Source organism: Alosa sapidissima, chromosome 12, assembly GCF_018492685.1.
Source record: "Alosa sapidissima isolate fAloSap1 chromosome 12, fAloSap1.pri, whole genome shotgun sequence".
Classification (NCBI taxonomy): domain Eukaryota; kingdom Metazoa; phylum Chordata; class Actinopteri; order Clupeiformes; family Clupeidae; genus Alosa; species Alosa sapidissima.
In genome coordinates, this window is record NC_055968.1 from 28381221 (window position 1) to 28398720 (window position 17500).

Below are 17500 nucleotides of genomic sequence, written 5' to 3' on the forward strand. Positions count from 1 at the left end.
CAAGGAATTCAAGTGACTAGCAGCAGCTCCAACACAGCAACCTTGTGCTCCACCTCAGCACCTCAGCAACACACCCACTGCATCCACACACAGTGCTGCCGGGCCGGTGTGTTGGTGTGCTGCGGGCAGCTGTGCCTGGCTGGGATACACAGGCTCCTGGCTTGGGTCAGTTCAGAGCCCTCGTGGGCCTCAGCAGGCTTCAGCTCTTGGGCCGAGCTGGTGGCGTGTGTGCCGGGAGCAGCCAGGAGACTAAATAAATGGTGTTTGTCTTTGGTTATCTGCTGTCGCCGGTAGCTGTGTATCTCTACTGAGAGTCACAACACAGTCAGAGGCATCTCACCTCTGTCTCTCTCTCTCTCTCTCTCTCTCTCTCTCTCTCTCTCTCTCTCTCTCTCCATCTGTCTTTCTGGTCCCTCTCCTTCCCTATCTTTTACCATTCACTCTTTGTCTACATCACTCATTCTATCAGCTTCTCTCGCTCTATCTCTCTCCCTCCACCATTTCTCTTTCCCTCCACCAGTCCTTCACTGCATGGTGGCGCCCACGAAAGTGAGAGAAACAAAGAGAGTAGAAGATAGATATAGCGAAAAGAGAGAGAGAGAGAGAATGAGACAGACCAAGCAAAGGGAATAAGAGGGGGATAGAGAGAGGGAGGGGGGGGGGGGTGTATTTTCGCCCTGTTCCAGCTTTGCCTTATTGATCTGACTAGCTCCATTGAGGTGCTTTATTTTTTCAGGGGTTTATTTATTTTATAAGCTGCTGAATGCCTCACTTCTGTCTCAAGGACTGCTTTCTTTTGGCCCAAAGTGGGAGAGGGCTACATTTTTTAAAAATGGGAACGTTTTGAGAATTGAAAAGGGATTTGGCCCAAGCGCGGAGTGAACGACATTCCGAACAACAGACAGCAGTCAGCCAGAGAAAGAAAAGAAAATGGAGGAAAGCTTTCCAGCGTGTCTGTGAGGAGATGTGTGTGTGTGTGTGTGTGTGTGTGTGTGTGTGTGTGTGTGTGTTTTGTGTCTGTGTGTCCAATCAAATGTGCATGTGTGCGACTGTACGTGTATATGTGTGCACTAGTGTGTTTGTGTGTGTGTGTGTGTGTGTGTGTGTGTGTGTGTGTGTGTGTGTGTGTGTGTGTGCTTGAGTGGCACAGGTTAAGAAGACGGCCAGATTGAGTCCAGGCCTCCAGTTTGACGTCTGAACGTGTGGGCTTCCCCTGTGTGCCTGCTCTGCTTATTATGCTTGATTTGATCCTTTACGTGGGTCTCTGCGTAAAGTGTATGTGTGTGTGTGTGTATGTGTGCATGTGTGTGTGTGTGTGTGTGTGTGTGTGTGTGTGTATGTATGTTCGTGTGTGTGTGTATGTGTGTGTATGTTCGTGTGTGTACGTGTGTGTGTGTGTGTGTGTATGTGTGTGCGTGTATGTTCGTGTGTGTGTGTGTGTATGTGTATGTGTGTGTATGTGTGTGTGTGTGTGTGTGTGTGTGTGTACGTGTGTGTGCGTGTATGTTCGTGTGTGTGTGTGCGTGTATGTTCGTGTGTGTATGTGTGTGTATGTGTGTGTGTGTGTGTGCGTGTATGTTCGTGTGTGTATGTGTGTGTATGTGTGTGTGTGTGTGAGAGAGAGAGAGATTCAGGCCTGCTCCCTACTGCTGGCTGTTATTTCCTCCACTCGACACCAGTGGGTCACAATTCAAGGCTGCTGCACTCACAGCAGACAGAGCCCCATCAGAGCAGCACTCCCCAGGGCAGGGTTCTCCCAGAGTTCACTGCCTCCACCACACCGTGTGTGTGTGTGTGTGTGTGTGTGTGTGTGTGTGTGTGTGTGTGTATGAGAGTGTGTGTGAAAGAGAGAGAGGGGGATAGAAATCCTGGAGAAGAGGCAGAGAAGAGAAATATGATATTTAGTGTGTTGTTGAGGTGTCACTGCAGGGTGCAGGGGAAAAGATCGAAAGCCTGTTTGTATCCATGTGTTTGTGTGTGTGTGTGTGTCCATGTACGTGTGTGTTTGTGTGTGTGTGTAAGAGAGAGACAGAGAGAGGGATGCAGGTTAGGAAACTGTGTGTGTGTGTGGTGTGTGTGTGTGTGAGAGAGAGAGAGATTGAGAGATGAGTTAGAGAGCTGCATGATATACTGAGATATACTGCATGTATATGTGCAGTTGTGATCATGCTCTGTGTATGCTGTTGTGTATATTGTTTTATCTGACATACAGAACAGACCAGAGCAGACAGACCAGAGCAGAACAGACCAGAGCAGAACAGACCAGAGCAGACAGAACAGACCAGAACAGACAGAACAGACCAGAACAGATACAAATACGGTCAAAGAAAAAAAAGAAGTCAAAAAGTCGAGACAGGACCCATCGTCAAAATGTCTGTCCACCACTCTAGTTCATCCAAAACAAACCAGAAAAGGGACTCAAACTTCTAAATACCGAAAGTATCCTTTAATGCAAGGGTCAGAGTCTTCTTCACACTGAAAAGGTGTTGGTGGTGTCTCTGTTATAGTGGCTATTTAATGAGAGAGGAAGAAAGAGATCATTCGGTCCATGGGTGGGGCCACACATGCATGTGTGTGTCTTTGTATATTGCTTGTGTATTATTCGTATTTTATTGGTGTATCTGTGAGTGAGAGAGCATGAGAGAAAGAGTGCTCTTTGGTAACACAGTACCATACAATACAGCAACATTGCTTTGAATTTGAATTGAGTGTGTCTGTATATGCATGTATATCAAAAAGAGAGACAAAGAGAATTTTATTATGAGTGTGTGTGTGTCTGTGTATGACAAAGAGAAAGACAGTGAGCTAGCGTGTGTGTGTGTGTGTGTGTTTGTTGTCCCCTCCAGCTGCCTCCAGTGTCCTTGAGTGACATTTCCAAGCTGATTTATCAAATGTACTGTCTCTCCTGCACATTTTCATTGTCAGTTGACAAAGAGACGCTCCGCCATTGAATCTGCCGTTCTACTGGAACAGACACAAAGAAGCCGTGACCTTGCACCTCACCCGGCTTTTTTATTTCCCTTAAAGTGTGCTGAAGTTATCAAAGAACTGCTTATAATCTTTCTCTATCCTTTCTCCCTCTCTTGCTCCCTCTTTCTCCCTCTTTCTCCCTCTCTTTCAGTCTGTCTTGTTCTCTCTCTATCTCTCCTGCTCTTTCTCTCTCTCTCCCTTTCTCTCTCTCTCTCTCTCTCTCTCTCTCTTCCATTTCAAAACAGATAGGGACTTTCTTAGTTTTACTTTCTTAGTTTTAGTCTGGAAAGGATAGGAACGTGATGGATAAGGAATAAAAGTTTAATGTCAGGTGCTTAACCAACTACCAACAAGCTGCTCATTTTTAAGCCACCACGTTTGATTGATGTTTGCGACTGTGTGCCTTTTACGTAAGCACCCAAGGATGTATTTTTGTATCGCAAATGTGAGTTTTACAGCACATCTCTCAATAATGCATGATATGTGATAGTCAACAAAGACGTAATAAATATTAATATCAGTTGCTACATTCAACAATTTTAATGCCACAAGGATTCATTTCTGATGGTGGATGTATAATTCTAAAGGCACATCATTATACACTTGTGCTGATGGGGAAAATTGTGTAAATGTGGGTTTGAATGCTTAAGTGAATCATGACTGTGTGCAGTGAATGCCGTCATTTTATGTCTTCAAGCACGTTATACCATCAGTGTCAGTTAATTGACACATGCTTGCCCTTTACAAAATGGCCCACTATCTTCAGGGTCAGAGGTCGCGAGGCTCTCTCTGTGGTTCTCCCCCCGGAGCAGAGCGTCGCTGTTGTGATCAGAATGAGACTCTCATTGTGTTTCCAAATGTCCGTGCGGGAGCCTGGCGGGCAACAAAAGGCCAGCGGGACCCCCAAATGCGACCGTGCTTTTGACACAGTCACGTTTGAATTAGACCCTCCACATGAGTCCCCTCCTCCCACACACACACACACACACACACACTCTCTCTCTCTCTCTCTCTCTCTCTCTCACACACACACACACACACACACACACACACACACACACACACACACACACACACACACACACACACTCTCTCTCTCTGTCACACACACACACACACACACACACACACACACTCTCTCTCTCTCTCTCTCTCTCTCACACACACACACACACACACACACACACACACACACACTCTCTCTCTCTCTCTCTCTCTCTCTCACACACACACACACACTCTCTCTCTCTCTCTCTCTCACACACACACACACACACACACACACACACACACACTCTCTCTCTCTCTCTCTCTGTCACAGACACACACACACACACACACACACACACACACACACTCACATACAGAGCCCTGCGTAAATGGATTTCTGAAGTGGTTGTTTGCGGAGGTTTTCAGTCAGCCGCAACCTTGAGTCTCTTTTATGTGATGTCTGTGTGGTTTAAGTGGCGCTATAGCATGAGGAGCATGAATGCATATGCCCTTTTCCTCTCCCCAAGTCTACTGTTTTTATTTTGGTTAATCGAAAAGAAAATCTACCTACCTAATCTACCTGAGGATGCGACATTGTTGGGGTAATTAATGGAATGCTAAGAGCGAGGTCCAGATGCTGAAAAAAGTCAGATTATGATATTTACATATTTACTTCTTTAGATGGCTAATAAGGATGAAAAAAAAAAACAGATTAATGCTGTGAGGTATTGCTTTGTACGGACTTATGTTTAATACATGCATTTCAAATGAAAAGGACTATGACCTTCAGGTCCACTACGTTTTAAAAGGGCCTGTATTAGCTTTGCATTGCTGAGGTTGGGTTTTGCATAACAATCACTCATCCTATTTAATATGCACCTATTAATTCAACAAACATTTCAATAATTTACTGAATTAAAAGAAAAGTTTTTTTTGGGCGAAGGCCAGTGAGCAATGGTGCAGATGAAGCGTGGTGTGGGGTCGGCGTGGAGCGGGGGTTTGGTCGGCAGGTCTGACACACGCAAGTGCTTGTGATGTTGCCACGAGAGTAATAAAAGTGGTTTCAATGAGAGTGTGTGAATGAAGTGCCTGTCCACATTGCAGAATTACTTGATGGTTGGTCTCTTTTGGACAATCCTCGTGTGTTTTGTACATGCCCCACATACACACACACACACACACACACACACATAGACCGAGATATTGGCCCTCACGTATGCACCCTCACACACATTTAGCCTTGTGTTGTCTGTGAAGAACAGTGTATGAAGAACACCATGCAGGGAGATCCAAATGAACTTTTAATGAAAGATTTACAAATTGGTTGGGTTAGAATTACTGTCTTTATTACTTTAATCATGCAATGTATACCTATGCTTTCATCCCACCACATATATTTTCAGTTACATATCTATATAATTTGGTATGTTGAAAGTTATGCACAAAGGTTTCTGTCAGGAATATATTGAATTTGACACTATTAGGAGACACGAGTTCTACATCTCATTTCCATCAAATCAGACAGATTTCCTACAATGAATTTTACAGGCTTGGCCTCTTATGCAGTTTCATTATTAAAAAAGAAGTCATTTATATGATGTGTAGATCTGACTCGTTATTCGCTTCTTTTTATTTTTTATTTTTCTCTTATCATATCAAGAGCAGGCAGCACTTGAATGAACACTTTATATTACATTTAACATTACCTCGTGCTCTTCTGTATTCTGTGCCCAAATAGGGCCGTCATTCCGATTATTATTGTATTGTATTGCATTGTATTGTATAATATTACATTATATTGAAAGTCATGTAGCGTGTTCATCCTGTTCATCTGTGTCCCCCAGCAGAGTAGCCTGTCTCCCTGCCAGCCAGGGGGGGCTGCTGTGGATGGGCACTGCCAGCATGTTCCGATGGAGACACACCACAAGCCTTATCTTCCACGCACAGCGGCACAGTCAGGTGGCCTCGTCTGATGGGACACTAAGGGTTTCCTGTGTATGTTATAATTACAGATGTTTGTGTTTATATAGTGTAAATGTTCCAAGCCAAAGCTAATTTTTACATGGGCCTTTATTTTATTTTAGAAATGGTATCTTTATGAAAACTCTGAACACTGTTAATATATTTGTATTATCTTCTTCTGACATAAATGTACTTAGAAAGAATCATGTGGACTTTGTTGATTTTATGCCCACTTTTTTGTTCTTTCGGCATTTATAATTTAATATGTGATGACCAACATGTATGTTTATTACAAACTCATGCCTATATTATATTTACACAAAATGTTATTTAACTATGTATTTGCCATGTCATTCATTCTAATAAGCTTAAGTATAAGTGACAAGTAAAAGTAGATATGCAGTGTGTGTATATCTTCCTTCAGTTGAATCAGGTACACAGAGAAGTGAGAGATCAGTCATATAATGATTTATTTAAATAAGAGGGGTGAGGGGAAATCCATCAGCTCCATGGTAAGAGCTTCCCGCCAGAGGAATCAGCAGCAGGGACTGACATCCATCTAGTTGTGTTGTGGAGACTGTTGAAAATGTGAATCTGTGTGTGTGTGTGTGTGTACATGTGTAAGAGAGAGACAGAGAGAGGGATGCAGGTTGGAAACTGTGTGTGTCTGTGTGTGTGTGTGTCTGTGTGTGTGTGTGTGTGTACTGACATCAAAGGCAGTGGCAACTCAGAAAAGACACAGGTAATAGGGCTGTGATGCATTAAAGATTGTCTGAACACATACAAGACAGAAGAAACAAACATGGAAGTCACTAAACATACAAACCAGTCAGCTAAATTTGAAGCTTTCTTAGAGGGCTCAGGGACATCACATGTCAAATTTAAAAAAGAACTATACGATCAATATTTACAAAATATGTTTGTGAACATTTCTCAATTGATGAAGACCAGCATTAATATCATTCTGTAATTTTGTAGGGTTTGTGTTGCTGCCAGACATTTTGATATGATAAAAATAAATATCAAATAAATGCAATTGAAAATTTAAGGATTCAGTATGTTTTGTGTTTGTATGTGCAAGGTGTGTGTCACCATGGCTCAGACATATTTTTCTAAATACTGTGACACTTAATAAAATTTAGTAAGACTACCTCAACATTCCATAAAAGAAGTGACAACAAGGAATGCCAACCTTGAAAAGAGATCAGTGCTCGACACTGCAGCTCATTGTTTATAATGCAGGACTCAAAACCATGACTCAGGGGACAGATGTTGTCTTTGGTATACTGTAGAACAAACACGTTTCAAAGTCAAGCTGTTTCAAATTCAGTGCTAGCAAAAATGCAATGCAACAAGTTGCACATATTAACTTAAATACAATTATTCTGTTGTTTTGGTTTTTTTTTTCATACAGGTTTTCATGTGAAGTCAAATAAGATACAGTATTTAACAGAGGATTGTGGTAGTTTCAATGATTTTATGTGTGTTTCTGAACATCTCTGAGCGACATTTTTTTACTTTTTTCTCTTCTTTTTTCTTTTTTTTGTTAAAACATGCCACAGTAAACAGTATATTTGGCTACCATATCCTGTGCTCCAACCCAACACAAGAATGAAAACCAAGACACAATAAATTATCTCCAAATTTTAAAGCTCAACCAGGGACATATATTAAAAACGTAGAACATAAAGAAAAACAGCTCTACAAAAATGACATGTCATACACAAAGAAAAAAATGGAAACCCTCACACAAGGCAAATGATCAAATGAGCAATGAAACAGAACGTTAGAAACTTGGATTTAAGTGAGATTTCTTTCTGATTTTAGTGTCTCACGACATCATTAAGTACTGCACCAAAAAAAGAGAGAAAAATAGAATGAAATAACTGTACACACCAACAAAAGCAATCCAGAGGAACTGTTTTTTTTTTTTTCTGGTTTCTCTTCTACTCTTTCAGGAAATCATTGCTTTGCAATTTAGTCTTTATCACAGTTCTTTCTCACGTGACCACATAAATGTAAACACATTGTGTATCCATGTTTGTCATTTTTCCATGTTTCTTTTTTTAATTTTACAACATTAATACTTTATATATATATATATTTATATATTTGTACACATTTCAGTTCACATCTGCACGGTTAGCTAGCATGATAATGAAGTAAGGCAAGACTCACATAACTGTGACATCACAAAAATGTATAATACTGATAGTTAAGGATGAGTGGTCTGTCTGTGGTGGTGGTTCTAGGCTTTGGTCTTGTGTTGGCAGAGACAGTAGTTCTTCACCTCTGTCAGGCCTCATTCTCTCACTTATTAAAATCAGTTGCATTGTGGGAACAGAAAAAAAGCGACGGTTCTTTCCAATACTTGGGACTCTTCACTGAGAAAGTAACTGGAAATGCACAGGCCGACAGATCTGCATGAACCAATTGTCAAAATGACAGAATTCAGTTTCTCCCATCAACATTATACTGTATGAGGTAAGCACTTAAAACAAAATTGTGACACTGGACAGAGGGGTTAAAGAGGCTCCTCACAATTACCATGGAGAAGAAATTTACTGTTGGTTTAAAAGAGATGCAGTTTTTTTTTTATCTGTAGTGTTTTTTTTTTTTAAAGTTTGTGTCAATATGTACATATTTATGTCTCACTCTTTGTTGCTTTGATCCATGTTGTCCAAGTTGCTGAGGGGATGGCAATAAAAGTTTTGCAGGTGAGGTGGTGAGTACAAACTCCACCACTTTAGAGTTCATCTCTCAGAGTCTGTGGTCGGAAGTCCAAATGCCCCGAGTGCCTTAAAACAGACAAGACAGCGTGGAAGAGGCTTTTTTTTTTTTTTTTTTTTTTTTTAAATCAACATCAACCAACGAAAGTACCAATCTCCTGAACTAAAGAGTTTTGGGTGAGAGTCCTCTGTGGTTGGCTTGAACACGTAGCCTTTCCGAGATGGAGAGACAGGCCAGTCTGTCTCTCAATGTCTCTCTCTGCACTGCTGTATTTGTTAGCACACACAGCCTCAGACTGGGTTACTGGGTTGAAGTGCACTGAGCTCTCGGAGTTATTATGTCTGTACTGTAGTTTTTTGTTTGTGGGTGTTTTGATCAGTTTTTCCTTCCCACAAATGTCTTTCTTTTTTCTTCCAGTCAAATCTGTCAACTGTGAACACTTTTCCAACACATTTGCAATTTGCGAGTGCCTTTGACATTCACCGTTACCACCTACTTTAGTTTTTTGTTTTTTTGTTTCTGACCCACTTTGTGTGTGTTTGGGGGGTGCTTGTTCGTCACTGTTGCTGAAGACACAGCAAATGTTTCACCGTGACCCAACGCAACTCTAAGTGGCAGCACGTGGTGCACATTGTGAGAAGTGAAGAGTGGAGAGGCCATGGGATCGGCGCCAGCATCTGTACATGTGTGTCGAATGTGTTGACTTTTAGTGAACGCTGTCGTCTATGGCACCCGGCTGGAGGAAGGGATGTGCACACAGTCGCCTGGTCGGCCCTTTTTACAACTCTCCCGCACGGCTCCCATTCATGTCAGCTCAGGCGTTTGACCTTCCCTTCTGTGATGGAAGCGATGAGGGTGATGGCCGTGTCAAGTTGAGTCATTGCTCTGAGTGGCCTCAGCTTCTGTGGCAAGTCTCTTTTTGTCGCTCTCCCTCTCCAAAGTCCACCTGTCTACCTGTCTGTCTGTCTGTCTGTCTGTCTGTCTGTCTGTCTGTCTGTCTCTCTCTTTTAAGAGTCTGTCTGCCTCTCCTCTCTCCCCGGTCTCAGGCGCGCTTGGCGTGGAGCATCTCGATGAGCAGGTTGTTGCAGGGCACGTCGCCGTTCAGGTGCTTGTAGTAGAGGTACTCCTCGGCCTGCATGCTGATGGCCCGGATCTCGGGCAGCCGTAGCAGCAGCTGACCGAACTTGTCCGTCTGCTGCGGGTAGTTGCACATGACGTAGTCCAGCAACGCTGCGTTCACCTGCTCCTGGACGCTCTCAACCAGGTGGAAGTTCTCCAGGTTTTTCACGTCTGCAGGAGGGAGAGAGAGAGAGAGAGAGGGAGAGACATAGGGGTTGATCAACTGAAGTCAAGTACGAGGTACGAGTTCCAAAATTGTGAATTTTCTGGTTCTTTATGGCTCAACGGTAACACATTAGTCCATCACACACATAAACAAAGTACACACAGTAATATTGATTGGTTGGTAATAGGCTGGGTACAGGCTCAACCTGTGCATGTGCATATGTAACATAAAGTAAAATAAAAATAGACATTTTGTGTTTAAAGACTTTTAGATGTCCGGCAAAGTGGTGTATAGTATGAACTAGAAAGGATGCGAAGACTGAGAGAGAGGTATTAGATTTTTCTGTGTGTATATGTAGGTAGGGGTGTGTGGGTGAGTGTATGTTTGTATGAACGGATGGGGAATTGAATGTGTGTGAGATGGGGGGCGGGCTGGATTGGTATGGTGGTGGGGAGCGGGATTACGGCTACTCTACAGAGACATTCTACCCTGGGCATATGAATTATGCAGGTTCTGGGGCGGTGAGGCCCTGCGGTGAGGCCCTGCCCCTGCCCCTGCCCCTGCACAGGACAGCACATAGTGCACCTGAGAGAGGTGCTTAACACTCCGCAACCAAATGCACTTTACAGAGCACCACGAGAAACACATCAAAACAAAACACATCTGACACAATGTGTGCGTTTCCATTTGTGTTTCCTTGTACACTGCACACAATGTGTGCGTTTCCATTTGTTTTTTCTTTGTACATTTGGAGCCCTCAAATCTCAGCGGTTATGCTCACATTTCTTTTTTTTTTTACTTCATATATAAATAAATGTCCATTCAGGCTACAATCGGTGTGTGTGATAGTGATACATGGCCAACTAATGAATCCCTAGTGTGGTGTGTCCATCTGTGTGAGTGTGTTTGTGTGTGTGTGTGTGTGTGTGTGTGTGTGTGTTTAATCAGGTGAAGATCGCCTCTGTGTGAGTGTGTTTGTGTATGTGTGTGTGTGTGTGTGTGTTTAATCAGGTGAAGATTGCCTCTGTGTGAGTGTGTTTGTGTGTGTGTGTGATCTTTTATTAATCTCTTTGACCCTAGGTTGGGCAAGGCCGGGGACGGTGTGTGTGTGTGTGTGTGCAGCGCTGTGCTGCGCTAATGGAAAGTGACGAGGTCCCTGTGGCAGCCTGACACCTCCAAACGATTCTGAAAAGGACTCCCTAACCCTCCCTAACCCTCCCCGCCAACGCTAATGAACCAGCTGGCACACTCCACTGACTCTCTGCCCCCGAACACACACACACACACACACATACGCACATACTATCGGACAGACACACACACACAGACAGACACACACACGTGCATGGACAGAAACAAGCACACACATGAGCAACCTGCCCTGCGACCACAGAGAAAGAGAGAAAAAGGGAGATAGAGAGAGTGAGGGAGGGAGGGAGGGAGAGAGGGAGGGAGAGAGAAAGAGCTAGAGGAGCTGAGAGATTCTAATGAGGGCTGGAGCAGGCAGTGAGGTAGCGAGGCAGTGGCTTTGGCAGTGAGTGTGTGTGTGTGTGTGGGTTGGGGGTCTGGTGTCTGACCCCTCAGTGACTCTAGAAGGATAAGCAGAGTAGAGTAGGAGGAGTGTGTATGTGTGTGTTTGTGTGTGTGTGTGTGTGTGTGTGTGTGTGTGTGTGTGTGTGTATGTGTGTGTTTGTGTGTGTGTGTGTGTGCAATAACAAGAGAGGATAAATATGGTTGGGAGGTGTGTGTGTGTGTGTGTGTGTGTGTGTGTGTGTGTGTGTGTGTGTGTGTGTGTGTGTGTGTGTGTGTGTGTGTGTGTGTGTATGAGCATGTTCCTGTATATGTATGTGAATAGATGTGTAGGTGGTGGGTGGTGGAGACCAATTAGAAAAGCATGTTCTGAGAGTTTAGTTTAGTACATGCTGACACAAGTAAATAAAGGGCACTTATTTACAGTGATGACCCCTGTGTGCTAACTCTTGAGAGCACGGGGATTTGTGGACAGCTCTGTGGTCCCTGCACGGCAACAGCAGAATATAAATGAGCGAGAGTGAAACTAGGGAACACTCAGTCTGGCATTCCCATACAGTCTACCATTTAGGATGTACTTGGATAGACATGTGGACTTTTTATTTTTATGGACGAATTGTTTTTTTCTTAAACTTATTTTATTTTTATGTTTGTGTTTGTTTACATGCACAGGACGGTGCTGTTGTGATTTCCTTCGGGATGAAGTTTAGTCATTGGTAGGTGCTGATATATGTTTTGATGGTCAGATTGACCTGGTTAAATAGGCGCAATGATGCTAACGTGCCTCTGAGATGTTGCCATGGTTGCTCAGGCTATGGGGTGGGAACCGGGAAAGAGGAGGTGGAGGGCGGGGGGTGGGGGGGTGGTGGGGGGGGGGGTGTTAGGGGTGGGGTCCAGAGGGATGGGAGAGACACGAAAACTACAGAGATTTTTTTTTTTCAAATCCCTGTGTCTTTTCTGGCTAATTAGAGAAAAATGTAGCAGAAAAAGTAGCCATTTTAATTGCTAATTATTATGAGGCTCTGTTTGAAAAAAAAATGAAAGAGGGAGGGAAAAAAAGATGGTCGATGACAATGGTTTGATCTCTCATTGCCGACTGCATCCCACCTCCCTCCTTCATAGGCTAACTCACATCGTGAATTTAATCCAAAGGTGACAAAAAAAATCAAATTAAGCCTTTTACCTTTCTTTTTTTACCTTTCAGAACCAAACAAAAAATATGTGGCTTCTACCTCAGTCGTGTCTCTCTGACTAACAATACAAGATGCAGGTGTTAGCATCAATGCTAGCTGCTCAATGGGGCTGGGTGCCCTGTTGTGTGGAGACGTGTGCTAAAACGTCTCTCATCTCTCCAGCCCAGCATTTAGCCACTGAGGGACTAATTATCCATTTTTTTCCCCACATGAAACAGCCTCAGTGTGCTGAGGAGCCGTGCGTGAGCTTGACGCCAGACCCTGCGGTCCTGTGGAATACATTGTTCATTTGACTAGTGATCAGACCAGACGACCCTGTGCGCGCACACACACACAGACACACACACAGACACACACACACACACACACACACACACACACACACACACACACACACAGAGAGACACACACACACTCTCACTGCTACTGAATTGCCCCTCCTATGGCAGAGGCGCCTGTTAATTAGGGAGATTTTTTTCCCCTCATCATGATCTCTGCATAAAATAGATAAATAAATCATATAAATAAGATCTGAAATTCATTCAAAAATAAGTGGTAAAGGGTGGTGTGCTTTCCTACCCCTGACTATGTTTGACAAGACCCTCCAGACATTTGTACACACATACACACATACACACACACACACACACACACACACACACACATACACACACACACACACACACACACACGCACACACACTCATTGGTGGTCCACTGACATGCATGCATACACATACACATGGCTACTGTGAATGTGTATGTGTCGATGCTTCACGTTTAGAAGGCTCTTGTGTAAAGCATTCATCAGAGCTTTGCCTCCCTCTATCTAACAAAGCACACGTGTGTCTGCGTTTCCGCTGACTACGGGCCCACTAGCACAACATTAACATAAGAAGTGCTTTAGTAGACGCTAACAGGCGCTAATCAATGATTATTTAATTGGGAGGTAATAGCATTAACGGAGGGCAAATGCACACAAGCCCCCGCTGAACCATTCATGTCACCAGTGAGTGAGTGATGCCCTCTCGGAGAGGGTGCGGCTTCCCAGACTCATCAAAAAAGCACAGATGTTTGACAGCAAAGCCATTAAACGTGTGAGTGAGCAACATGCCAATTCGTCAGGGGGGGAGGGGGGAGGGCTAAGATATACGCCCCAGCCAATGAGTTGGGCCTACAGTTCCATATGGGTGGGTTTAAAGGGTCATCTTTTTAGATAAACAAAAGGAGAAAAAAAACAAGAGTGCTGCCACAAACATTCCTAACAAACATTCCCAAAGGTGTCTCACACACACTGACATACCATCAAATGAACATACACACATACACGTGCGTATAATGACCCACGTGTGCATTATAACTTACACATACACTCAACAAGAACAAAAAAAAACACCTTTATTGCCTGCTATAATCATGTAATCAAACCGGTCCTGTAAATTTCGCCTTCATTGATCATTAACCCGGCTCTCGGCAGCATGCGCCAATCATGGAGAGGGGCGGAGGCTGTCGGCAGGCAACCTCTCTGACCCCCCTAGGCTCGTGCAAGGGCAGATCGACCTCCCCTCTCCCCCCCCTCACACCCAGACCTCTACGCACTCTCTCCCAGGGGCTCCCGGGAGGCCCCTGGGGACCGTGGGGCTGAAAACAGGAGGCCCCTTATTGGGAGCAAGGTTCAGTGTCCACTAGGTCACCCACCAGCACCACATACACTAGCCAATGGACAACAGTGGACAATATTTGCTCATTTCACACAACATGAGATGAACAGAGACAGTGTTCATTTCGCTCGGAATTCTTTTTTTTTGTTTTTGTCTGAGGCTGTATAGGAAATAGGAAATTATACCCATGTTTGGGACTATGCAAATACCAAATTACTGTACACAAAAATCCTGTGGATTGATGCTTTGTGTCTGTGCGGAGTGAGCTAGAGCATGATTTGTGTTGTGGTATATCTGTCATGTTTGAGCTCATGTGGTCCACATCACTGCCATGTCCAATCTGTGAGTCCTCCTCTGGGCTGCCACGGATGCTGGAGTTTTTGGTGGGCTGTTGGGTTCGCTGGTGTGATGTGGTTTGCCAGTCCTGAGCCCGCAACTCAAGGGCCTCCTTATCAAAGCCGTGTGGGCGAATGGCTCTTCTCAGGCAGTTTCTCTCTCTCCCCCCCCCCCTCCTCTCTCTCACACACACACACACACACACACACACACACACACACTCTCTCTCTCTCTCTCTCTCTCTCACACACACACATACACATACACTATCTCTCTCTGAAGTTTTGGAGTTTCACACGCTGAGATGAACATGATTACTGTGTCACAAAAGATTGGGTTCTGCTGATGTGGAGCTAAACTATTTGGAAACCGGAACTCTGATATCCTGACCATAGTGATACAGGAATGCTTGTAAGATAATGCCAAATATATGTTTTAAAAGCCCTACCCAGACTAATTATGCGATCAACATTAAATGGCATGTGCGTTTAATACTGTGTCAAACTCTAAAATGTGGCTAAGCTAGCAACTGAGCTTGTCCCTATCCGTACTTCAACATCGGAACATCCTTGACGGCCCGCCGTCTGTTCAACGGCTCACCGATTTATTTTGGCTCTCGATTCCTCCGCCCTCTCTAAACCAACCCAACTCTTTGTTCTCGGCACATCCACAGTGTTTGTCCCGGGAGACTCCCCTCTCTGCTCTGACGTTCCCAGCCTCCTTCCCATGGGAATGTCCATTTGCGTTCCCACTTCTTAGAAGAGAACAGTTCGGAAGTAGTGATGTCTCCTTTCTCTCGCTCCTGAGTGTCAACACGTAATGGAGTCTTCAGAAGGAACGTGGCCGTGAAGGAGAATTTATTGTCATCTGGGATGCTTCCTTAGACTCTGGATTTTGATGTGCCGTAGCAGTGATGGCCTTGGTGGACGCATTGTGGATTGTGGGCAAATGCCTAATGTCTATCATAGTGACGGTGGAGAGATGCATCTCATGACTTGGTCATTAAATGATAACTCGTAGCAAATTATTATTTTGAGCCAAGAACCTGTTTTTTTCCCCATCATTATTGGTTTGAGACACGGGGCCTTTAAAGATAATCATGGCATCAGAACATTCCTTACCCACAGTCTCTCTCTCTCTCTCTCTCTCTCTTACTTGCAGACATACTTGCTCTTTTCCCTCCCTCTCTCTTTCTGTCTTAATGATGCATGAGAAATACTCTTCACAATTGTTCCAGTTTTCTTGGAGGGGGTCTTTCTGATAGGGTCATGAAGCGCCAGTGGGGCTACCTCTCCTCCCTCCCTCCCTCTCTCCCTCCATCCCCTCTCTCATTCTCTTCTCCTCTCTCTCTGTCAGGATGTCAGAATAAGGCATGAAGGCTCAATTTGCTCCCCCCCACTTCATTTCGTCTCGGTCCGGACCGGTGGGCAAAGTGCCCAGCCCGCTATGAAAGAGAATTAAACAGGATCATCCAGTTGGGGATATATTAAGTCAAATTTAAGCCGCGGTTGTTGTGCTAAGAAGGTAGCTGTGCCATCCCAGTCGCCCAAGGACGGGTCGGCTTCGCTCGGGCACTCCGCAACGTGGTGGAAATGAGGAGATGAGGAGAGGAGAGGAGAAGAGGAGAGGAGAGGAGAGGAGGGGGGGGGGGGAGCGCCTTAGGTATGATGAAATAAACAAGAGTGGCTCAGACAAACCCTTCTTGTTACAAATGCTAGCTCTGAGGCAGCCGGCTTCCTCCTGAGGTGAGGGGGAAATATATTTACATCTGCTTATTGGGCGCCAGCACCGGGGCTGTGCGAGCACTGGGCTCGCTGATCCGTGGGTTGGAGGAGCTGAGCTGTCGCAGATCATCAACACTCACACACCCTCCTCTTCCTCATCATCCTCTCTGCCCGGTTAAATGTAAGGCCTGATGCGTTCTCAGTCTTGCATCCACAAGTGCAGAGTGTACAGAGATGAAAAGTGAACAGCTCAGGTCTGCTAATGCCTCTAATGTCTTTTAATGTCTGTTTAGGACATGTGGGTTTTGCTTTGATAGTTGATAGTTTACCTGGATAATTGAAATGCTGACTTCCAAAAAGACTGTATAATGACAGCAATATGAATTGTTTGTAGAGACAGGTCAAGACTCTCTTCTCTTGTTTGGGAAACCGTTTGTCTCCATGTTGGAGTCTCTGAAATTGTATTGTAGCCAGCGTTAGTCCCAGCTCAGTGTGAGCTGGGATGGAAGAAGTTCCTACCTCCCTCCCCTACTAGTCTCCTAAACCCCCCACCCCTTGCACAAAACTCCCCACTTACCCCTAACCCCCCCCCCCCCCCCCCAAACACACACACACACACACACACACACACACACACACTTACCCCCCGTCTCCAAAACCCTTTTCAGTCTCCTGGCAGGGCAGCATGATATCCCATGAGGCCTTGCTGCGGTTCCACTCTTTAATAGCATACAGAATTTAATTATGTGTTTCATTCACCCCCACTGAGCGCAGCCTCATGTTAGCTGCTATTAGGGACACCAAAGGCTCTCTGGGCTACAGACGCCAACTCAAGACTCCGGCTCCGACTACCACAGACGATGGGATCAGAACTCAGGGAGGGGGCAGGGGGGCAGGATGACATGCACCATATCAGAAGACACTTGTTGGGGATTGTTTTGTATCAAATCAAAAATTATGTTTCGGTTTTAAGAGTTTTATTTTTTCTAAAAAATGAGTTTTTTAGAGGAAGCTTTTCATACAATTATGAATGAGTACTTCTCTCTCTCTCTCTCTCTCTCTCTCTCTCTATATATATATATATATGTGCATTTGCCTCTGAGCTATTCATAGAAATCCC

General features: G+C 44.5%; 2 protein-coding genes across 3 annotated transcripts in view; one reads left to right on the top strand and one right to left on the bottom strand.

The window, feature by feature from the left end:
• The window catches only part of LOC121678472 (adhesion G-protein coupled receptor D2), a 72102-nt gene extending 66086 nt beyond the window's left edge, over nucleotides 1-6016 (top strand). Inside the window, exon 25 of the mRNA XM_042058070.1 lies at nucleotides 5805-6016. Within this exon, the coding sequence (XP_041914004.1) occupies nucleotides 5805-5933 (129 nt within the window). The 3' untranslated portion in view covers nucleotides 5934-6016. The remainder of the gene's footprint in view (nucleotides 1-5804) is intronic.
• A 358-nt stretch (nucleotides 6017-6374) lies between these two features.
• Nucleotides 6375-17500, bottom strand: part of nr5a2 (nuclear receptor subfamily 5, group A, member 2) — a 65799-nt gene continuing 54673 nt past the window's right edge. For both annotated transcript variants that reach the window (XM_042057377.1, XM_042057378.1), the window contains exon 8: nucleotides 6375-9942. In XM_042057377.1, the coding sequence (XP_041913311.1) occupies nucleotides 9695-9942 (248 nt within the window). In that variant the 3' untranslated portion in view covers nucleotides 6375-9694. The remainder of the gene's footprint in view (nucleotides 9943-17500) is intronic.